Source organism: Choloepus didactylus, chromosome 2, assembly GCF_015220235.1.
Source record: "Choloepus didactylus isolate mChoDid1 chromosome 2, mChoDid1.pri, whole genome shotgun sequence".
In the NCBI taxonomy this organism is placed as follows: domain Eukaryota; kingdom Metazoa; phylum Chordata; class Mammalia; order Pilosa; family Megalonychidae; genus Choloepus; species Choloepus didactylus.
In genome coordinates, this window is record NC_051308.1 from 230,132,718 (window position 1) to 230,157,094 (window position 24,377).

The 24,377-nt window shown below is 41.6% G+C and overlaps 1 protein-coding gene across 1 annotated transcript in view; it reads right to left on the reverse strand.

The window, feature by feature from the left end:
- VWA5B1 (von Willebrand factor A domain containing 5B1) overlaps positions 1 to 24,377 on the reverse strand; it is a 49,097-nt gene that overhangs the window by 15,636 nt on the left and 9,084 nt on the right. The window contains 6 exon segments of the mRNA XM_037818544.1: positions 347 to 530; positions 14,225 to 14,410; positions 15,838 to 15,952; positions 16,393 to 16,595; positions 18,116 to 18,226; positions 22,328 to 22,504. Of these exon segments, the coding sequence (XP_037674472.1) occupies positions 347 to 530; positions 14,225 to 14,410; positions 15,838 to 15,952; positions 16,393 to 16,595; positions 18,116 to 18,226; positions 22,328 to 22,504 (976 nt within the window).

Consider the following 24,377-nt stretch of genomic DNA (forward strand, 5'->3'; position numbering starts at 1 on the left):
CTCAACACCCAGCATTAGTAGGGAATCAGTAGGAGTAGGAGATCGTGGATTCAAAGATCCATGCCCTTTGAACAGAAACTAAAAAAAAAAGAGGCTTTGGAGTCAGACACATCTAGAATCTTTGTCTGGGCTCTACCTCTTTCAAGTTCTATGAGTTTAGCATCTTGGTTTCCTGATCTGTAAAATGGGCATAGTAGTACCCAGTTCTGCAGCTCCTTGCTATTCAATGAGATTGTTTTCAGAAAGTGCTTAGTAATTGCTCAATAAAAGGGAACAATCCTTATGGCCTCTCTGGGGAGGGGAGCAGGGCACAGAGAGTAGTGGGGCCCAGACAGCAGCGGCTAACCAGGGTTGGTGGAAGAGTCTCCGCTGGATGGCCGGGCATCTTGGGTCTTCCCCAGGTTCACAGGTGCCCCCAAGCTCTTGGCACAGTCTCTGCTGTCTGGGCCAGGCCCCTCGTCGTGTGAGTGGTAGAAAACGGAGCTGCTGGATTCCTGAGAGTGCAGCATGCTAAACTGTTGCCTTTTGTCCTAGAGGGAGGAAGAGAAAAGGGGCTGGGAGTGAGGCCAGACGTGGGGAAGGCTTTCCAGGGAGCAGCAAGGGACAGGTTTTTGTTTTCCAGCTACTAAAACAAATACTATGCAATGGGTTGGCTTAACAAGAGGCATTTATTGGCTCACAGTTTCAGAGGCTAGAAGACTTGCTTCCTCCTGGGATGTGTGTCTTCTGCCTGGCTGGAAATCTTCGGGGTTTCTTGGCTTTTCTGGGACATGGCAATGCACATGGTGGCATCTTCTGTTTTCTCTTCCGGGTTCCTTTGACTTCCAGCTCTTGGTTGCTCCCCTTGTCTTCTCATGGCTTCTTTTCTGTGTTCAATTTCCTCTGCTTATAAGGATTGCAGTCATATTGGATTAAGAAACCCCCTCAATCAGTTTGGGCGCCGTAACTAATAACATCTTCAAAAGTCCTATTTATAAAAGAGTTCACACCAGGGGTTGGGAGTTGAACATGCCATTTATGGGGTACATGATTCAATCCCCAACAGGGTGTAAGAGGAGGTGGAAGGAGTTCCAGTTCTGAAGACCCAGAATAATAGGAAGAGTTTTTGCTTGTTTGAGGGATGGATTTAGGCAGACTTCTGTTCAAGCATTGGTGAATGGAATTGTCTTTTCATACCACTTATGTTGCTTTTATTTTTAATTGTTGACTTCTTTCTTTCACATTTAAAAATTTTAATTATAAATGTCACCCCTGTCTCCAAACTGGTAACCAAAATTAACAAAATTAAGCATCTGTCCCATTCTGTTCTCCATAATATATATAACAAATGGGCTTCGGTGGTTATTTTTGCTTTACAAACACTGGATATTACTTACATTTATCAGTGTCTTGAATTTTGCACTTAAAATATTTTGGAAATCCTGCATATCAATAATTGCTTTTAAAATCTGTCTTCACAGTATTTGCTGTACCCTGCATCCACTTGGTGGCTATATATTTTTAATTATTCTTTTGAAATAATTTCAAACTGTAGCCATTTATTTTTATTTTTATTTTTTAAGTTTTATTTTGGTGACATATAAATGTGTGTAACATACAATTTCCCATTTTAACCATTGTTAAGTATACAATTCAGTGGCATCAATCAGATTTACAATGTTGTGCTGCCATCACCACCATCCTTCACCAAAACTTTTTCATCACCCTAAACAGGAACTCTGTAGCCGTCTATTAAGCATTAACTGTCTGTTACTTACCCCCATCCCACACCCGATAACCTGCAATCTACTTTCTGTCTCTACGAATTTGCATATTCTAGCTATTTCCATATGAGTGAGATCATACAATAGTTGTCCTTTTGTGTTTGGCTTATTTCACACAACATGATGTCTCAATTCCTTTTATGGCTAAATAATATCTATTGTATGTATACACCACATTTTGTTTATCCATTCATCCACTGATGGACCCTTGGGTTACTTCTACCTTTTGGCTGTTGTGAATAATGCTGTTCTGAACATTGGTAAACAGATATCTGACCAAGTTCTTGCTTTCAATTCTTTGGGGGAATATATCTAGAAGTGGGATTGCCAGGTCATATGGTAATTTTATACTCAACTTTCTGAGGAACCATAAAAATGTCTCCACAGTGGCTGCACCTTTTCACATTACTATCAACAACTTATGAGTATTCTTCTTTCTTCACATACTTGCCGATATGATATTACCTGTTTTTTTTTTTTTTTTTTTTTAATAATAGCCATTCCAGTGGATATGAAGAGGGATCTCATTGTGGTTTTGATTTGCATTTGCCTAATGGCTAATGATATTGAGCATCTTTTTATGTGCTTATTGGCCATTTGTATATCTTTGGCGAAATGTCTATTCAAGTTCTTGGCCAATTTTAAAAACTGGGTGGTCCGTCCTTTTGTTGTTGAGTTGCAGGTGTTTTTGTTTTCTTTTGTTTTGTTTTTTAATATTCTGGATATTAAACCCTCATCAGATAACTGGTGTCCAAATATTTTCTGTTAGGTTATCTTTTCATGTTCTTGATAATGTCCTTTGAAATGTATAAAATTTTTAAATTTTGATGAAGACTAATTTATCTATTTTTTTTCTTTTGTTGCTTGTGTTTTTGGTGTAAAGTCCAAGAATCCATTCCCTAATATGAGGTCCTGAAGATATTTCACTCTATTTTCTTCCAGGAGTTTGTGGTGGTTTGAAGCTGTATGTACCCCAGAAAAACATGATGTTAAAGTTAATCTGTTCCTGTGGGTATAAACCCATTGTGAGTAGAACCTTAAGACGTGACCCACTGCATTCAAGGTGGGTCTTAATCCTATTACTGGAGTCCTTTATAAACAGAATGAAGAGCGAGGGAATGGGAGAGGCAGGGGGAGGGGGAAGGGGGAGAGAGGAAGGCCACGTGCACCATGGAAGCAAGAAGCTGAAAGCAAGGAAACCTGGAAGAGAAGGGAAAGACCAGCAGATGCTGCCATGTGCCTTGCCAGGTGGCAGAGGAGCCAAGGATCACTGGCAGCCAGTCTTTGGGAAGAAAGCAGCACTGTGATGATGCCTTGATTGGACATTTTCCTGGCCTCAGACTGTAAGCTACTAAATTCCCATCGTTTAAGTCAACCCACTTCAGGGTATCTGTTTTAAGCAGCCCAGGAAATTAAATCAGAGTTTTATAGCTTTGTTCTGATATTTAGGTCTTTGATCAATTTTAAGTTATTTTTTTTGATATGGTATGAGGTAGGGGTTTACTGTTATTCTCTTGTATGTGGATATCCCATTTTCCCAGGACAATTTGTTGAAGAGACTATTTTTTTCCCCATTGAGTGGACTTGGGGAAATCAGTTGGCTCTAGATGCAAGGGTTTATTTCTGTACTCTCAGTTTTGTTCTATTGGTCTATATGTCTGTCCTTGTGCCAGAATAACACTGTTTTGATTACTGATGCTTTGTAATGCATTTTGAAATCAGGAAGTGTGACTCCTATAACTTTGTTCTTTTTCAAGATGTTTTTGGCTATTTGAACCTCTTGTCCAATATGAACTTGACAATTGGCTTTTCCCTTTCTGTGAAGAAAGCTTTGGAATTTTGATTGTGACTGCGTTGAATCTGTAAATCACTCTGGATAGTATTGACATCTTAACACTATTTCTTCTTCTAATCCATGAACTCTGAATGTCTTTCCATTTATTTAGGTTTTATTTAGTTTCTTTCAACAATGTTTGTAGTTTTCTGTCCCTTACACCCTTGGTAAAATTTATTCCTAAATATTTGATTCTTTTATCTGCTTTGGAAAATGAAATTGTTTTCTTGATTTCCTTGTCAGATTTCTCATTACTGATATATAGAAACACCACTGGTGTTTGTATGTTGATCTTGTGCCCTTCCACTTTGCTGAAATTGTTTATTGTCTCTCGTAGCTTTCTTGTAGATTCTTCGGGATTTTCTGTATATAGGATCATGTCATCTATGAATAGGGAAAATTTTATTTCTTCCTTTCCAATTTGGGTATCTTTTTCTTTTTCTTGATGAATTTCTCTGGCTAGAACTTCCAGAACAATGTTGAATAGTAGTGGTGAAAATAGGCATCCTTTTTTTTTTGTTTTTGATCTTAATGGGAAAGTTTGCAGTCTTTCACCATTGAATATGATGGTAGCTGTGGGTTTTTCATATATGCCCTTTATCATATTAAGGATGTTTCCTTCTCTTCCTAGTTTGCTAAGTGTTTTTTGTTTTTTTTTTTTATCAAGAAGGTGTGCTGGGTTTGGTAAAAAGTCTTTTCTGCATTAATTGAGGTGATCACGCATTTTTTTTCCTCCTTCATTCTGTTAATGTGTTATATTACATTAATTGATTTTCCTATGTTAAATCACCTTTGCATTCATAGGGTAAATCACATTTTGAGATTGTTCTGGTCATTGTTTTAGTTTCCCTGTTGCTAAAGCAAATATCATTTGATGGGTTGGCTTAAACAATGGGAATTTATTGGCTCATGGTTTAGAGGCTAGGAGAAGTCTAAATCAAGGAATCATCAAGGTGATACTTTCTCTCCGAAGATTGACCTTCTGGGGATGGCTTCCGGAGATCCTTGGTCCATGGTTCCTCTGTCACATAGCAATGTCCACGGCAGCCTCTCCTGCTCTCTCCCTTCTCTTCTGGGTTCTATGACTTTCAGCTTCTTGCTTACCATTACTTTTTCTCTATCTGTCTGAATTTCATTCTGTTTATAAAGGACTCCAGAAATAGGAATAAAACCCATCCTAATTGAGTTGGGCCACACCTTAACTGAAGTAACCTCATCAAAAGTTTTTATTTACAAGGATTCACACCCATAAGAATGGATTATGTTTAAGAATATGTTTTTCTGGGGTATATAGCTCCAAACCACCACAGTTGTGGTGTATAATCCTTTTGATGTGCTATTGAGTTTGGTTTCTATTAATTTGTTGAGTATTTTTCCATCTATATTCATAAGGGATATTAGCCTGTAGTTCTCTTTTCTTGTGGTATCTTTATCTACATTTGGTATTAGGATGATGCTGTATTCATAAGTTAGGAAGTGTTCCCACCTATTCAATTTTTTGAAAGCATTTAAGCAGGATTGGTATTAATTCTTTGAATGTTTGGTAAAACTTACCAATGAAGCCATCTGGTCCTGGACCTTTTTTTGTTGGGTGGTTTTTGAATACTGATTCAATCTCCTTTGTTGTCAATCTGTTGAGGTTTTCTATTTCTTCTTGAGTCAAAATAATTTGTGTGTTTCTAGGAATTTGTTCATTTCTTCTAGGTTATCTGATTTGTTGTTTGTCATCATCATTTTTGTTTCTGTGTGTTTGGTAGTAATGTTGCCCCTTTCCTTTCTGATTTTAGTTGTTTGTGTCCTCTCTCTTTTTTTCTTTGTCAGTCTAGCTAAAGCTTTGTCTATTTTATTGATCTTTTCAAAGAACCAACTTTTGTTTTCATTGATTCTCTCAATTGTTTTTCTATTCTCTATTTCATTTGTCTCCACTGTAATCTTCACTATTTCCTTCCTTTTGCTCATTTTAGCTTTAGCTTGCTCTTCTTTTACTAGTTCCTCCAGGTGTGTGTTTGGGTTACTCATTTGAGATCTTTTTCTTTTTAATGTAAGCATTTACAACTATAAATTTCCTTCTGAGCACTGCCTTTGCTGAATTCCATAAGTTTTGATAGGTTATGTGTTCATTTTCATTTGTCTCAAGATATTTCCTAATTCCCCATGTGATTTCTTCTTTGAGTCATTGTTTCTAAAGAGTCTATTGTTTAATTTCCACATATTTTTGAATATCCCAGTTCTTCCTTTGTTATTGATTCATTCCATTGTGGTTGGAGAGGACACTTTGTATGATTTCAATCTTTTAAAATTTATTCCCTTCTTATTTCCTTTTCTCTGTAATTTTGTTATTTTCTTAATATGTAATGAACATCTTAAACTAATAACAACCTAGTTCAACAAGTACAAACCTAATTTCAGTAGTGTGCAAACTCTCTATTCCTATATATCTCAATTCCTTACACATTTTTCCAGGTTGCTAATGCTGTCGTTATGTAAAATATCAGAAATGGATTGGCTTTTATAAAGGGGGTTTATTTGGTTACAAATTTACAGTCTGAAGGCCATGAAAATGTCCAAACTCGTGGCTGGTGTCTGCTGATTGTTTGCTCTGGGGTTCTGGTTTCAAAATGGCTTTCTCCAAAATATCTCTGGGTTTTTCTTAGCTTAGCATCTCCAAACATCCTTCTGTCTGCATCTCCAAGAACCTCTAAGTGTCAGCAAGCATCTCTTGGGCTGTTTCTTTCCTCTCTTAGCTTCTCCAGAGCAAACTCTGGGCTAGCATCTCAAAGAATCAGCAAGCAACTCTGTCAGCTTCCAAGATTGTAACTCTTGTGTGTCCTGGCTTAGCATTTTTGTAATTGGAGCCCTCGGCAAGGTTAGGCCCTGAGATCCCTGCGCCCCACACCCTCAGCACTGGTGCTTTGGTGCCAATTGAGCTCTAGAGTCACCAACTGGCTTGACTTTGATGTGGTGAAGATGCACCTGGCTCTGTACTGGTCGTGGAATAAACACATCTCACTTTAAAAAAAAAATTCTGGGTTATTTTCTTCTCTGCTTTCTGTGAGAACTCCCTTTAAAGGACTCCAGTAAACTAATCAATAACTACCCTGAATGGGTGGGGCCAAATCTCCATGGAAACATTCAGTCAAAAAATCACAATCTAATCAAAAAGATTAATCAATCTGCCCCCACAAGATTCCATTAAAGAATATGGCTTTTTCTGGGAGACATAATATATACAAACTGGCATACCCATTATATTTTTATTGCCTCAGATTACATCTTTATACAATGTATGCCCATTAACATAGATTTGTAATATTTATATTTTATACATTTGCCTATTAAGTCATCTGTGAGGGATGGGGGCTGGGGTGGCAGCTGTTATAAACCAAAAGTAACATAATACAGGATTTTATATTTACCTATGTAGTTATCTTTATCAATATCTTTATTTTTTCCTATGGCTTTAAGTTACTGTCTAGTGTCCTTCTACGTCAATCTTTAGCATTTCTGATAGGGCAGGTCATCTGGTAATAAACTCTTTCAACTTTTATCTGTAAATGTCTTAATTTCTCCTCCATTTTTGAAAGATACTTTTGCCAGATATAGAATTTTTGGTTGATAGGTTTTTTTCTCTAAAGTCTTTAAATATACTTGCTGGCCTCCATGGTTTCTGATGGGAAATCCATTGTTAATATTATTGCAGATCCTTTGTATGTGACAAGTTGTTTCTCCCTTGTTGTTTTCCAAGTCCTATCTTTGTCTTTGGATTGTGACAATTTTGCTATAAGGTATGTGGGTGTAGATCTCTAAGAGTTTGTTGAGCTCCCTCGATGTATATATTCATGTCTTTCATCAAGTTTCTTTCTGCCCTTTCTCCTTTCTTTCTCCTTCTGGGACTCCCATATGCACATATAGTTCACTTGATGGTTCCCAGGGGTTTCTTAGGCTTTGCTCAGTTTTTCTTATTCTTTTTCCCTTTTGCTCCTCAGGCTGAATAATATCAATTCTCTTACCTTCAAGTCCATGGATTCTTTCTTCTGCCAGCTCCAATCGGATGTTGAATCCCTCTAGAGAATTTTTTTTTAAATTTCAATTATTGTGGTCTTCAGTTTCAGTATTCCTGTTTAGTTCCCTTTTATAATTTCTATCTCTTTATTGAAATTCTCATTTTGTTCATAAAATCATTTTCCTGATATCCTTTAGTTCTTTGTCTCTGTTTTCCTTTAGCTCTTTGAGCATATTTATGATCTTTTTTAAAGAAGTCTTTGGTCTATCCAAAGTCTGGTTTTCCTTATTGATGGTTTCTGATCTTTTGCCTTGCTCCTTTTTATAGGCCATCATTTCCTGTTTCTTTGTATGCCTTGTAATCTTTTGCTACACACTGTACATTTTAACATTTCAGTGTGTCTGGAATTCAGTCCCAGAGTTATCAGTTCCTTAAGTTTGGATTCAGCTACTGATATGACAGAGATTCTTTGAATGTTAGGAAATAACAAAAACAATAAATCAAAAACAAACAAACAAACAAACAAAAACCAACCAAACAAAGGAAAACACCTTTCACAGTCTTTTTTGATTGGCTCTGTGTTGGCTGGCACTCTCCTTCAGAGCTTTCCCTTCTGGAAAAACTGAAGAAGAGCTCAAGGGGAAAGTTCAAGGGCCTCTTCAGTCTTTTCTGAGCATGTGTTTTGTCTTGGGTGTGCTCTCTTGATCTTAGGAATTCCCCCATTTACATGGACCCGAATGCCATCTCTTCTTCCTATGAGTTAGTCTTTCTCCTGGTCCAGGGAGCTCTATTGTGTGGCTTAAAGCTGGTAATCCTTTGCCCCAGGCTCTGTGATTTGATTGTTTCTTACACTGATTTAGCTGGCTGTAGGCTGCTTCTGTATGCAGGGCAAGCTCTGGGACAGTGAGCCAGAGATCATATCCTGGTTCAGTCTTTCATGATGTCACCAGCTAGACTGGTACAGACATACATGCACTATAGTATGCATGTTGAGGTTACTCTGTTCTCTCTGAAACTGGGACTAGGGAGCTGCACTGAAAGCAAAATCTGGCTCTGCCCCAAGTTGAAAGGGATTGGGGAAAGGGCCAGTAATTGCATCAAGTTTTCCTACTACTTTTAAGTTGCCTCCTTCTTGATTTGGCATTTACCCAGTTACTGCAACTCTTTAACTGTTTTCCAGATCTCTGAAAAAGATGGGTCTGCCAGTTTTTGCCAGTTGTTTAAAAATTCTGTGGGGGGATGGAACCATGGAGTGTCTCACTCTACCATCTTGATGACATCAATCCTCCTGGCCATTTAGTTTTGCCACCATAAAAAATGATATAATAAATCCTTGGACATAAATAAATTATGCTACTTTTATTTCTATGGGTTAGAGTCCGAGAAGTGAAATTTCTAGGTTAATAGGTCTATGTATTTCTAACTTCATTAGTTATTTTTAGATTACTTTCCAATAGTGCTGTGGTAAGTCATGTTCACACCAACTACGTGTGAGGGTATCTTTTACTCAACATCCCTACAAATAGCAGGAGAAAACTATTCAAGTCTCATGGGTAAGAAACAGAGAATGGATGTGATAATTTTGTTGGGTCCGTTCTAGTGGCCCACATTCCTGCATACCAACTGTTTGTTAAAGCCAAATAGGGGCTGCCCAAATTAGACAGAGCATGTGCTATCCAGTTTGCTGTATCCCCCATACCTCACTCCTTATTGCCTTTCCAACTATAAGCTCAGTGATAACTGCTATTCATCGTGACCTTTGAGTCTCTTATTTTTACACCAAGTCTATTTTATTCATAGCACACCTGCCTGATCCCTCTAGACATTTAAGTATGTGATATCTGCTTAAAAGCAAAATAATATGGGAAATCCTTCAAGGGGTGAGTGGAGAGACTCAGTAAAAAGGAAATAAGGATGAGGAAATTACTTCCCAGAAGTTTCCCACATTTTTCCATGAATTCGCCCTCTCTTTGAGAAGTTTCTCAGTTTTATCCTACTTCTACCACCACTTAAAAGGAAGTTATCACATAAATAAATAAAACACAAAGTCTATTTCATTATAGACATCTGCCTGATCCTTCTAGACATTTAAGTATGTGATATCTGCTTAAAAGCAAATATCATTATGCTGATTTGAATCTGTTATATACCCCCCAAAAGACTATCTTCTTTTAATCCAATCTTGGGGGGCAGACGTATTGTGGGTGGGATCTTTGATTAGATTGTTTCTATGGAGATGTGACCCTGCCCATTCAAGGTGGGTCTTAATCATCTTTACTGGCATTCTTTATGAGAGTATAAAAGGTAGAGACATTTTGAAGAGAGATCAGAGATGCTTAGACAGAAACACCCTGGGAGACACAAGCGGAGAAGTTGAGAGAGACATTTTGGAGAGAAACTATGATATGCAATCCAGAGTTTGCCCCCAGGATAAGCTAAGAGAGAAGCTAAGAGAGACAAAAGCCCAGAGACATTTTGGAGAAGGCCACCAAAACAAGAAGCTAAGCTCAGGAGAGAAGGACCAGCAGACACTGCCAAGTACCTTCCCATGTGACAGAGGAACCCTGGATGCCAAAGCCATGGAAACCAGAAGCTAAACCCGGGAGAGGACAAGCAGACTCATGCTTTGCCATGTGACAGAACCCCAGATGCCATCCACCTCTCCTCAGACAAGGTATCTACTGCTTGATGCCTTAGTTGTGACATTTTCATGGCCTTAGAACTGCGAATTTATGAACTAATAAATCCCTGTTGTAAAAGCCAATCTGTTTCTGGTATATTGCATTCTGGACGCTTTAGCAAATGAAAACACTTACCTAAGGAGATATGAGTTGACTAGAACACTTGAGAAAGAAACCTGAATGCATTTGTTCTTTTTTTTTTTTCCATTTTTTCCATTTTTTTTTGCTTTTATTTCATTTTTTGGAAATAAATTCAAAGCTATAGGAACAGTTGCAAAAACAATACTAACCCCATACAAAGAATTCCATCATATCCTGACCCCCTCCCCCAATAGCTCAATCCACCAACTTTAACATATTGTCACATTGCTATTTCTTTCCCTCCCTCCTTCCCTCCCTATCTATCATCCATCATCTATTGCTCTGTCTTCTGAACATATGAGAGTTAGCTGCACACATCCTTGAACATACACTATAATCCACGTATACACTTCCCATGAACAAGAACATTCTTTTATGTAACCCCATTAAGCGCCGCTATGAAGTACAAGAGATTCAACAATGATACAAAGCTTACATTCTATATTTCCTTTACCTTATGTCTCAACTGTGTCCCTTTGAGCCACCTGTCCTCTATCCTCCAATCCCATCCAAGTTCATGCTTGGCATTCAGTTGTCATCTGTTTAGACTGTTTTTTTTTTTCAGTTGTGGAAACATATATACCGCCTAAATCTTCCCATTCTACCCCCTCCCTAGCCTTCCATTAGTGGGATTAATCACATTTAGAATGTTGTAATGCTCTTTCCCACCATCCATTACTAGAAATTTCCCTTCACCTCAAACAGCAACTCCACCCTCATTTCTTAACTCCCCATTGCCCCTTCCCCCATTTCTCTTAACCCAAACTCTACATTTCATCTCTATGGTTATATTCTCTGATAATTTCTTTGTGTTTGCTGTGGGGCTTAAAATTAACCTCTTAAATCCATATCAATCTTGTTTTTTTTTTTTTTTTGATACCACCTTCACTTCAATAGGACACATAAACTATGTTCCTATACTCCTCCATTCCCCCACCTTTATGTAGTTGTCTAAAATTACATATTTTACACTGAGTTCAAAACCACTGATTTGTCATTAGAGTTCGTGTAATTTATATCATGTAGGAAGTAAATAGTGGAGTTACAGTTCAAAAATTATTGACTTCTATTTGTATTCCATTGTGGTTGGAGAATGTGCTTTGAGTATATTCAAATTTTTTTTTTTTTAATTTCTTGAGGCTTGTTTTATGTCCCAGCTTATGGTCTCCCACGGAGAAAGATCCATGATCACTAGAGAAAAATGAGTGTCCTGGTGATTTGGGATGTAAGGTACTATATATGTCTGTTAAAATTCTCTATATCTCTTTCTCCTTTCTTTGTTTCTCTGTTGGTAGGGCTCCCTTTAGAATCTGAAGTAGGGCAGGTCTTTTATTGGCAAACTCTCTCAGCATTTGTTTGTCTGTAAAAAATTTAAGCTCTCCCTCAAATGTGAAGGAGAGTTTTGCTGGATAAAGTATTCTTGGATGGAAGTTTTCCTCTCTCAGAATTTTAAATATGTCATGCCACTGCCTTCTCGCCTCCATGGTGGCCGCTGAGGAGCCACAACTTAGTCTTATGTCGTTTCCTTTGTATGTGGTGAATTGCTTTTCTCTTGCTGCTTTCAGAACTTGCTCCTTCTCTTCAGTACTTGAGAGTCTGATCAGAATATGTCTTGGAGTGGGTTTATTTGGATTTATTCTATTTGGAGTTCACTGGGCATTTATGCTTTGTGTATTTAAATTGTGTAGAAGGTTGGGGAAGTTTTCCCCAACAATTTCTTTGAATACTCTTTCTAGACCTTTACTCTTCTCTTCCCCTTCTGGGACACCAATGAGTCTTAAGTTTGGACGTTTTATTTTATGTATCGTATCCCTGAGATCCATTTTGATTTTTTCCATTTTTTTCTCCGTTCTTTCTTTTGTTCTTTCATTTTCTGTTCTGTGGACTTCTAGGACACTGAGACGTTCAACTTCCTCTAATCTTGTAATGTGAATACCCAGAGTCTTTTTAAATTGGCCAACAGTTTCTTTTATTTCCATGAGATCTTCTATTTTTTTATTTACTCTTGCAATGTCTTCTTTATGCTCTTCTAGGGTCTTCTTTATGTCGCTTATATTCTGGGCCATGGTCTTGATGTCCTTTAAATCCTTTGCCATGTTTTCGTTCCTCGATTGTAGTTCTTTGATTAATTTTGCTAAGTACTGTGCTTCTTCCAATATTTTGATTTGGGAGTTTGGAGCTGGATTCTCCATATCATCTGGTTTTATCATATGCATTAAGATTTTCTGTTGTTTTTGGCCTCTTGGCATTTGCTTTGCTTGATAGGGTTCTTTCAAGTTGTAAAAAAAAGATACCAATCTAATTTTTCAGAAACACAGTTTCTTGGTGTACACTTTCCCTAACTAACCAGCAGATGGCGTCTGCAAGTCACCTATACACCTCCAGCCAGTTCTCCCCAGCTCTGTCTCTGTAGTGTGCGGGGAAATGATTCTTGTGGGGTTCAGTTGGAGAACTCAGTTTGGGTGTGTTGCTGGAGCCATCCGCCCGAATGTGGGACATGTGTACGGGTGGCCAGAGAGATAGGGCAGCTTTAATATTCAAATCCCCCAAGTTCCCGGAGATTCAAGGCCGCCGCAAGAGTCTAAGCCTTCATTTCAGTTTTGCCCCAGATTTTATGTCATTGACCCACATACCACTGGCATTGACATAGCGTCCCTGGGTTTTCCAAGTGGGCCCCCCTTCTCAGCTGTGATCTTCCAGGACCTCTGCTGAGGGAAGGCTGTGCGCGTCATCCCTCAAGCTAAGCCCCGGGCTGCTGGGCCGTGCAGGGAGGCTGTCTGCCTGATGCAAAGATTAGCCTGTAATTCTTGACTGGTGTAAGTTCTGAATGAAAGGCAGGCAGTAAAGCTGGGCCCAACCCCTTTCCTCTTTAGAGAAGATGGATGCCTTAGGGGGAGGTGATTAGCATTTCAATGGTCTCTCTCTGCCTGTGCCACACCCTTGTCTGGGTCACAGAACTGGGAATTCAAAATGGCCGAGGCTTTCTCCACTGAGTTGCAAAAGGAACAGAGCTAGTCTGAGGAGACCCTCCGGCTTTCCAAGGTTAGTCTTCACCCAAAGCCTCTGTCTACTTGTTGGGGATTCATACCTCGTAGTGAACAGTTCACACTTGCTAATTAAAACCCCAGTTGGAGCTCAGCTGAGCTATATTCACTCACTGGGAGAAAGCTTCTCTCTGGCACCACGAGGCTTTGTAGCTCGGGCTATGGGGGAGGGGTCTCCCGATTTGGATCCACAGTTCTTACTTACAGATTTTGTGCTGTGATCTTGGGCATTCCTCCCAAATCAGGTTGGTGTATGATGATTGGACGTTCACGTCTGTCCTCCTGCAGTTATTCTGGATTGTATACTAGTTGTTTCTGGTTTTCTTTTTAGTTGCTCCAGGGGGACTACTTAGCTTCCACTTCTCTCTATGCCGCCATCTTAGATCTCCTCCTGCATTTGTTCTTAAACTGAAGTGTGCATCAAAATCTCTTGGGGATTATTTAAAATGCAGATCCCTGGGCCTTACTCTCAGTGATTCTTACTCAGGAGATCTGGTTTGGAGCTAATGCTCTGCATTTTAAACAAGCTCTACAAGTTATTCTGCTGCAGGAGCCACGAGAACCACACTTTGAGATGATGGCATCAACCCAAGCGGTGTAATCACGATCGAATGCTGACAACCTGCAATCTACCCTGCAACTCTAAATTTAATCCCAACCAGCTCCTAGCTGTCATGAACAGAGACTCTCCAGCTAAGTATGGTTTTGTGGGTATAGGTCTGGCCCCCACTGGCCACTGGAATTTCTAGGATACTTACAGATCTGGTGTTGGAGATGTACAAGGAGGCATCACACACGATGCCATACCCCACCAGCCGTTCTCCAGGAAAAAGGGAGTTGGTGCTGACAGGTGAGATCAGGACTTCAGTGGTCTCAGGGAAGACCCAGTCCACAGTCACATCACTCAGGACAGGGGCCATGGCCTTCTTCAGGGATTTGACCATCTGTTGGGCAGGGGCAGAACACAGGTGGAGGTATGTGTGAACAGGAGTGTGTACAGATGAGGAGCACCAAGACCCTGGAGGCATGAGCAGGAACGAATGTGAGCAGAGAAAAAAGGCCTGGGGGTGGCTTGCCCAGCAGTGAACCTGCCTCTGATCTTACACCCCTAGAATGTCAGAGTTGGAACGGATCTTTGCTGTCATCTTCTTTAAGTCCAGCATTTTATAGATGAGAAAACCTGAGGCTCAAAGTAGGGCTGTGTTGTTGCTCAAGGCCATACAGAAAGTTTGAGTCAAAGCATGGACAAGATAGCGACCTTGGCAAGTTAATTTGCCTCTCTGTGCCTCAAGTTTCCCCTTCTGCTAAAGTAGGTCAGTGATCCTCACTTTCAGTGTGGTTGGATTATCTGAGATACTGGCTACAATGTATCTGGCTATAACCTAACAGGGATAGGTGTACAATAAATGACCACTGTGGTTTAGCATTGCTGAGATGAATTTCCCATGATGTGCTGCAGAACTGGAGAAAAATGCTTTGGGGATTATGACAGTCATGGAGATGCACTGCTTGACTCTCTCTTCAAGAAAGACCATGCCTCTCTGATGCAAGGAATATAGTTAGAAGACAGCCTCTACATGCACTGTCTCAGCTTGTGAGCCAAGACCACACTTCTCCCTGGAAACCCCCAGCCAGAGACCAAGCATGGAAGGGATATTAGTGCCTGGCCATTTCAGCCCAATGCAGATGTTCCTCGAATGGGCAATCTTTGCCCCAGAGCTTCCTGTTGGGTTGGCTTAGGCTTTGCCAGACTGGCATTGCAGTTGGAGGCTCTCCTTGCCCAATTCTGCTCCCCACCCCTTTCCTTCCACAGTTGTTGGATCTGCATCATGGATTGAAGACTTTTCCTTCTATTTCCATCTCTTTTATCTTTCACAGATGTTATGCCACAATAAACCTCTTTGGATTCCTAACTCAGCTCAGTCTCTGCTTCTTGGAGGACCTGGACTGACATAGGGATTTTCTTAGGGTTGGATTATTTGTGCCAATTTTGAAGGTAATGGAGAAAAAATTATAACTCTGCTTATTTCTGGGCCTCTTAGATTTTTCTGGGCCACCATTTTCATCAACAGGAACTTGGCCAGAAATGACCCCAAACACAGCTCCTTATCCACAAAGAGAGCAATTCCTGCAGAGCCCCAATCCAGCCCCATCAGTGAATGGAGCGTGAGATCCAGTGGCTGGAGACCAGGGGATACAGTGTCCTCTAGTAGCTCCAGGGGTGGCCTCTTTGTGACCTGCACTTCTCTGGTTCTCATTGGGGTGCAGGGTGGCCTAGTGGAGAGCTCAGCTTTGGGGTGAAATCCGACTCTCCATATGACTAGTCTGGGCCCCTGAGGCTCCCAGCAGGGATTGAGGCCTTTCCACCTACCTTGGGCTGCAGCCGCTCCCCCTCCACCAGGAACTCAGCACTGCCCTTGGAAACAGTTGCCAGCCCTTGCACCAGTCTGTGGCAAACGTTGGGTCCAATTCCAAAGCTATAGCATCTGGGGAATAGGGAAGAGAGAGGCTGATACTTCTGATCCTCCCTGATGGAAAAGAGGCAAAGCTATCTCAGATCTGGCTCTATCTTCCAGTAGAGAGTGAGAGAGAAGGAAGGAGGGCCATAAATGGGCACTCACATATACACATATCCAGCCCATAAGCTTCCATCCCAGCACAGAGTCAAAGAAGTAGGAGGGACTTCCTCTTCCCAGGCTGCTCAGGTTGCAATTTGGGGTTTGTATGCAGAAGTGAGGGCCACTCATTCCTCCTGAACTTTTGAGCGAAAATAACAAACTTTGAGGTCAACGCACACCATCCCGGAAGCAAAGCACTATGGGAATTTTGGGTCCTCTCTTCTACCTTTGGCATTTTCCACATTTTGCTCATCTTCTTATATCCCAGCCCAGGGAAGCCCAGGGTGACTGAGCCTGGTGGGGCTGACCTGGTGGAGAAGGCGTGGTTTCGCACCAGCTCCAGCACCTTCCCGGTGTTGTTGATGGCACCATCTGTGATCAGGAAGAGCAGCCGTGGGTGGCCTTGGTGCACTGGCTGCCGGATGATCCACTTGAGAGGCGAGAGGATGTTGGTGCCACCCATGTCAGCCCGCATTCTCTGGATATTGTCACAAGCCATGGCCAAGCTCTCCTGCAGGGGAAGACCACGGGCAAGGCAGACAGTCCCCAGAGTCACTGTAAGCCCCCTTAGCTCCTAGTTCAGCCTGACTGGGATTGCCCTTGTTGTAATTTCATCTCTGCCTCACCCATAAGGAAGAGTGGGTGGCTACTTACTGGGTGTGACCTTGTCCAATAACATCCTCCCTACCAATGCCTAAAATTCCACTATTAGTGGTATATTAACTTACAATTGTCCTTTCTGGGTTCTTCTTTAAAAATATAAACACCCCTAGAAAAGATAGGACATCAAGCCTCTAATTTCTCAGTACAAATGAGGTTTCCTTTCCTGAGGAGGGAGACAGGTGGTGTAGCGGAAAGGACACTAGACTAGGAATCTTAGGACTTGAGTCTTAGTTCTGACTCTGGCACTATCTCTCCAAGCTGAGCTTTAGATTCCCCCCTTCCTGTGCCAACACTGTGGGACCAACTGGACAGGAATTACTGGTATCACATGGAAGTCACTGCTGCAAGGACATATTCTCACTGGACAGATGTTCCTGACCCAGAAAGACACCCTCCCAACATCTGCGCTTGGAGGGGACTTATAAGTAAATGACATATGTCAAAAGTCTTAAAATATACATCTAACTTTTGAACCAGCAAGTCTAGGAATTTATCCAAGGGAATAACTAAGGATGTAAGCAAAACACTTTTTACAAAGATGACTTAATAGAAAAAACTTGGAAGCAACCTACATGTCCAACAGTAGAGGATTAGTTAAATAAGTCTTAATCTGTGTAATGAAATACTGGATAGCCATTAAAATCATGTTGCAGATGAATGAATACTTACTGGCATGGAAATAGATTCATAATAATGTTAGAGAAAACAGGTTACAGAACAGTATGTAAAACCAATCCTACCCTTATTGAAAATGTGTGTAAACACATAGAAAAAGGTCTAAAGGGATTTATTTGTATCAAGTCATTAGCAATGTTTTTACTTTCTTCTTCCTGTCTGATGTAATCATGGAAAATTTGAGCTATTTTCTTTTTCATTATTTGGATTTAAAAATTTTGGAACCATCACCATAAAATATTTTTGTATTCAAAAACCAATAAAGTTATTTTTAATGAAAAAGTGGCCCATTTGTCAAGCCTTTCTTTCCTTCCTACCTTCCTTCCTTCCTGCCTGCCTGCCTGCCTTCAGGACTTCTGTCCATCCTGTTCCTAGACTTGAGCAGTATGCTCTAATTTTGAACATTCTGCTGGGAACACAGCTCTCTTTTTCCAAATTGTAGCTTCAGTTTTGTGAGTTCCATTCTTAGCCAACTTCCATGCCCATATTTTATTTTAAATAGGGGGAGATGTCAGAAAACTGCCTAAACAGAGATAGCTTTTCTTCAGTTCTCTGCCCCTGGGCATGATCTGGGTTCGACTTAGGTAGACAGTTTCTGAGATTACCCAGGATTACCTCCTTTTTCCTTTTACCTCTTTTCCTCTGCTCCCCACCACCCATTCCCTCCTGATCTCACCCTGACCCCCTCCTTACCTCACTGTAGGTTTGACTGGAAGAAAAGAGAGTCTTAAATGTGGATCCAAACCCAATGACATTGAAGAGGCAGGCTGGCATGAGGCTCTTGAGAATCACCAGCATAGCATCCTGGTGGGCAAAAAGGGGATTGTCAGGATTCAGCGATGGAGTGGGAAGGGGTTCTCAGCCTGTCACCACACACCAGTGTCCTCATCCTAGCACAGAAGTAGCCTCCAAATAGGCCTTTCATCCTTCTGTCTGCACCCAACATCTTCTCTCTCATATCAAGAAATTTGCTGACACTGACCAAGGGCTGGACCAAAGCCATGATCACAAAACTTCTCATCCCTACAGCAGGTCTGGTTCTCGAGGCCATTCTACTATGACTTACTAGTTCCATTGCACCTCCTGCTGACCCTAAGAGGTAGGGAGAGTAGGGAGCACCCACTCCCTTTTGCCAAAGCAGAATTGACATCTAAGGAAGGAAAGTTGCCTGGCCTAGGTCACACAGTTGATGGAACAGGCTCTGGCTCTCATCCTGGGCCTTTTGCATCAGACTCAATCTAAATATCATTAACGTGTGACAAATCTCTTAGGGACAGTCTCTTTAGGTCATATTTGTTAAGTGCAGTGGATGTACTTGACATGCATTACTTCACAATAATCCTTTGAGGCAGGCACAATATTATCCCCCTTTTATAGAAGACAAAATTGGGGTACAGAGGGGTGCAGTGACTTGTCAGTGAGTATCCAGATAGTAAATGGTGGGGCCAGAACTCAACACATGTCACTTTGCCTCCAAAGCCTGTTAACGTTAAAAGTTTTTATCCTATTCGATTATGGATGCCCCCTTCCCTGGGAGATCTTGATACAAAAATACTGAAAAAAGGAATGACATAGAGGGAAGGTGGAGATGGTGACAGAAGCAAAAATGTTGATGATGATGATGATGATATAATGCAATGATCAATATCAAGCAATAATTATGTGCTAGACACTGTGCTAAGTACTTTATATTCATTATCTCATTTAATCTCTTTGACATGTATTACGGTACAGTGGTTAAGAAGATACCCTTTGAAGTTAAACAGATCTGGGTTCAAATTCCACCTTTACCATTTCTAACTTGGCCTTGGGCTCTGAGCCTTAGCCTGGCATATGGTAAGTATTTTGCAAATAATTATTATTACTAGCTTCTGTTTTACAGGTAGGGAAACTGAGGCCCAGAAGTGTTAAAGAATCGCACTGGATCAGAAAATCTGAGAATAGGACCCAGGCTTCCAACCCTTACCTCCAAGATTGTTATTCATGTAGGCTCTGCCTTGGCACAGAGCTCAGGAATGAGGGTCTTCCCCTCACACCCCATATAGTTTATTGATGGTACCCCAGGGATCACAGCATTGTTTCAGAGAAACAAACTGTTTTACTCTAGAATCCAGAAGGAAACAGCTGTGAGTGGATCCTGGTAACTCTCACACCATACGGCCTTCTGGGCACCACAGACCTGTGGCCTGTCTCCCCATTCCCCACTGTAAACATTAACCTAAGCATTCTCTTGGTCTCTCTTCATTGCTTGTGTCAATACATTTTGTTTCTCCCTCAAAAGAAATCAACACCTGCTTATTTTTTCATTAGCCACAAATATATATATATATTCTTGCTAGCAAGAGACTCTGCTGATCCATACAGATTGTCTCTGCTCACACTTATTAGAATTTTTGTGCAATGTTTTTGGCAGCAAGTGGCAGCTGAAGAATGAGACCAGCTGCAGGAAATTAAATTGGCTGAACTTTCTCTTTTGGCATGGTTTGGGGTTCTATTCCCCCACCCCCCTAAGCCCAGTTTCCCCTAGAACTTCAAACCAATGGGCTACAATTAATAACCCAAGCAACCCTCCAATGTTCTCACTGTCAGTGGGGAAAGGGGTCAGTAGCCTGAGTAATTTCTGTGGCTCCCTATAAAAGGGGCATGTTCAGCAGAATGGGTTGTGCCAAAGCAAAGCCATTTGTGAAGGGATGACCTTGAGCTCAATGAGCTGAACTGGAAAAGAGCAAGAGAGACTCCAAGGAGAGAGAGCCAGAGAAAGTTATCATCAGAGAAAACTGGAATATAAAGACAGGAAATGTTTTTAGTTCAGGATAGCAAGTGAATTTCCACTCATAAGCCAACTCCATTTAACTTGTAGTAACTTCCTGAAATATTGGGATATGGAGGATATAGAACCTGAACCCAAGCTCAGCAGGAAAATTAACATGTCATGATCAATTATTGATATCTGCATGGACTTAGAGAGGAGAGCTTGACCTGTATTTGCCCTTATGAATTAATCCTTCCATCTCATTTTATAGAATGGACAAATGAAGCCCAGAGTTGAGATTAACTTGTCCAAAGCCACATAGCAAGTCAGTGGCAGAAGTGGTCCTGAAACCCAGGCTGCTTGCTTGCTTACTAGGCATTGTTCTTTCCTCTATGCAATGCAGCAGTAATGACATAATCAGGGAGGAGAGAGTTTTTTTAGCGGAAGAGTATATACAATCCTAGCCAGAAAATTCAGGAAAATGAGCACTGATACAAGCTATGGAAGGCTCTGGCTCTCCCACCAGCCCGGTGAGAAGAGCACTTAGCCACTTGGGGACTCGGTTTCCTCACCTGGAAAATGGAAGGGAAAACGAATTGGATTCTTTCTGAGAGATGTTTTAGCCTTGTGATTCCTTGATGCTCCAGAGTAACGGAGAAGACGTCTTACTAATTGGTAAGGCTATGGAATGGAATACTGATGGTCACACAGGGCTGGAGTGTGGTTCAGAACTCCAGAACCGTGGACAGCTCCTCAATACCAAGTCTTCACTACCAAGAGGGCAGCGGGGCAGAGAAGGTACCCAGAACTGCATCCCTGTGTCAAGCAGCCTCAATCAGAATCTTGGGTCTTGTATATGTCATGCTTCAAAACAAAACCCAACCACAGCAAGCCTGAGGAGATAGCTGGCATCGCAGAGCTCACCTATCCCCTCCCCACTCCTTGCTGATCCTGTTGCCCTGGAACAAATACTTGTTTCCAGGGATAAACTAAATGGAGGGATGATATTGCAGGTGACAGCAAAGCCCCTCTCTCTTCTTTTTCCCTCATCTCTCACTCTCCTGAACGATGATCCTTTATTTATCGTCTTCAATAAACAGCAATTGAGAGCCTTTAATGCATAAACATAGAGCTAGAGGGGAGAGAAAGAAGAGAAAGATCTGGTCCTTTCCTTTAATGAATTCATAAGTCTAGAGGGAGAGACAGACATCTGTTCAACAAAAATACAAAGGAGAGTTTGTTAATGCCATAATCGAGGCCAGTAATCTCCTAAGGGAAATGAAACTCTTCTGGATGTGTGTGGGAGTTTTATTACTCCTTCTGCACTCCTACAGAACTCTCTTTAGCATTGAGGCCATGCTCCCAGGCATCTGATTGGTTTGCAAGCCCATGTTCCTCACTGAACGGCAAGCCCCTGGAGGGCAGGAACCGTTATTAGATCCTACTATCTTTCCAGATGGCCAAGCACAGTGCATTAAAGGCATTAAAGTAAACAAACAGAAATGATGGCTTGGATCTTTGCTACCGGATCACACAGTCACTGATGGCAGGGGCTTTGTGCAGTGAATCTCTCATGTTGGGGTGGTGAGAATAGTCAGGCATAGGTTTAATCTTAGACCACACTAGCTGTGTGACCTTAGATAAGTTACTAAACCTCTCAGGGTCCGCTTTTCCAATTTGGAAAATGGTGGCAAAATAGGACCAACCCCATGGGTTTATTGTCTGGATTAAATACCAAGATTTGCATTGTATCTAGCACAGTATCTGATACATAGTTGGCCTTCAGCAAATATCAGTTGCCTTCCTTTCCTCCTTGTAAACTCCTCCACTCAGTATCTAGCCGAGGTGTTTCAGAACAAACACAACAAAAGAATGTAGAATTGTAGAATGCCAAGGGCAGCCATTGAAGACTTCATCTCTTGTAAATGGACAACAGTTCTGCCTCTGCTCATACCATTTCACATCAGGGTTTTATTTTGAGAGAGAGTTGAGTTTGAGTGTCTCTGTTTAGACTGATTACAAAGTTGTTCATTGTTCCACTTACCCTGGATAGTCATTTAAGCAAGTGGTTCAGGTGTGGAAGAAATGCTGCTTAGAACAAAGTTCTTAGGAAGCCAGGTTGGGGTAGGAGCCACAGACCCAGAGGGAACTACCTTGACACGGTGGATGTTGGCCCCATTCATGCTGCCACTTCTATCAACAAGGAAGATGAATTCCCCATGGGCCTTCCTCAGGTTGGGCTGGACTGACTGGAGGTCAGGACAGAAGTTGAGCATGATGACGGAGTGGTGGGGAATGTCCTTGTGGAGGCGTTTCCGGATGATTTCTGTCTGGAGGAGAAAGAAAATCCTCTCACTTGGGCAATCAAGGGTCCAGAGCTGCTCCCTGGGGACTAATTCTGGTCCTTCATTATACTTGTCAGGAATTATCAAGATCTGGTCACACTTGGCACAAAAGTCCAGGTTGACTGGGTCTGGCTCCTGTGTTTGCTAGATAGTCACAGGTCAATGGCAAGCATGGACTTTGGAAGCAGAAGGAGCTGGGTTTGTATCCCAGCTCTGGCATCGTCCAATTATATCCTGGGCAAGTCCCTTCTCTGGGTCTGTATCCTCACTTGTAAAATGGGCCAAGTAACATCCAATTCCCAGGAGGGGGCTGTCTTGTACTGAGTTAGCACACAAGCAGAGGCACATATTAAGGCCTCAGTTAGGTAGTGGCCTCTTTAGCTTTCACACTCAGTGTGCAAGTCACACTCTGGCTCATCTTGTCTGTTTTGTTTCACTGGCTTACTGATTCTCTCCCACTGATCCTACTCATTCTCCAAATTTTACCTATTTGGAAAGCCTTCCCCAATCGTCCAGGTGGATTTCATTACTTAGTTTCCTCATCCATGAGATGAGATTAAGAGTACATACCTCATAAAGTTGTATGGATTACATGCAATGCTTTTGAAGCCCTCTTCAAATGGTCTCTTAACAGTAGCCATCATTATTGACGCTACTTGTCCTGGAGGCCCCAGCCCTTCTCACACTGGCAGATTTTTGCTCATTTCTCTGCCTCCCCTCTAGCTTGTAAGTTACTTGAAGGCAGGTTGTGCCTTAGTCTCTCTAGCATCTCCAGGACTTGATACAAAGCCTGGTACAGAGAGGGAATCAGTAAACGTTAAAGGAAGAAAAGCACTGTAGTTTACTTTTTGTGGGGCATCCCAGCTGGGCTTGGCATGTGGCTGCTGAGCTCCCTTCTTGACTCCCCACTCCACATTGAACTTCATTTCCTCCGTTTTCCCTCTGCTTTTTCTCTCCCCACCCTGACTTTCTCTGTGCCTCTTTATCTGACTGTCTCTGTGCAAATATTTTTTCGCACCTGTTTCTCAGTTTCAGTCTCTTTGGGTCCCTTCCTCATCTCAAGAGATGACATCAACACCCACCCATTGGTTCAAACCCAAAATCTCGGAATTGCCCTTCATTCCTCTCTTTTCCTCATCCAAACATCTCATCCTTCAGCAAAGGACTGTCAGTTCTCCAGCTAAGATATATCCTGAACTTGTTCTCTTCTCTGTCTCCACAGCTACCACCCAAGTTCAGGCCAGTATCATCTCTTGCCTGGACTTTGTGATAGCCTCTTACTGGCCTCTTTTTTTCCACGTTTTTCTCCCTCTGGTCTATTCTACACAGAACAGCCACAGTAGTCTTTCTTGTCATTCTCTTGCTTAAGCAATAGCTTCTGCACACCCTCTGCCCCATTCTTTATGACACCCTACATGACCCAGCCCCTGCCTACCTGTCTACCTCGTCTACTGTCCACCCTGCTCTCTGTTTTAGCCATATCGGCCTTCGTTCTCTTTCACACACAGGTCACCCTTATTCTGCTTCTGGTTCTTTGCATGTATTATGTTTACTGCACTCTCCTCTCATGTTGGGCTCTTCGCCATCGTCCAGGTCTCATCCTCAGACAGGCTTTCTCTAAACACCTGGCTCAAGTGCACCCATCCCCTGCAACTCTTGATCATATCATAAATAAATCAGTTTTAATTCTTTCATGGTCCCCATCCCTCTCTCAACTGATCTTGCACATTTGCTTGCTACTTGTCTTCCTCCTTGTTCTAGAATGTAAGCTCCATGAGGACAGTGCCTAGAACAGAGCCTGACATCTATTGGGCATGTAGTGTTCATTGAGTGAATGTATCTGTGGGTTTTTTTGTTG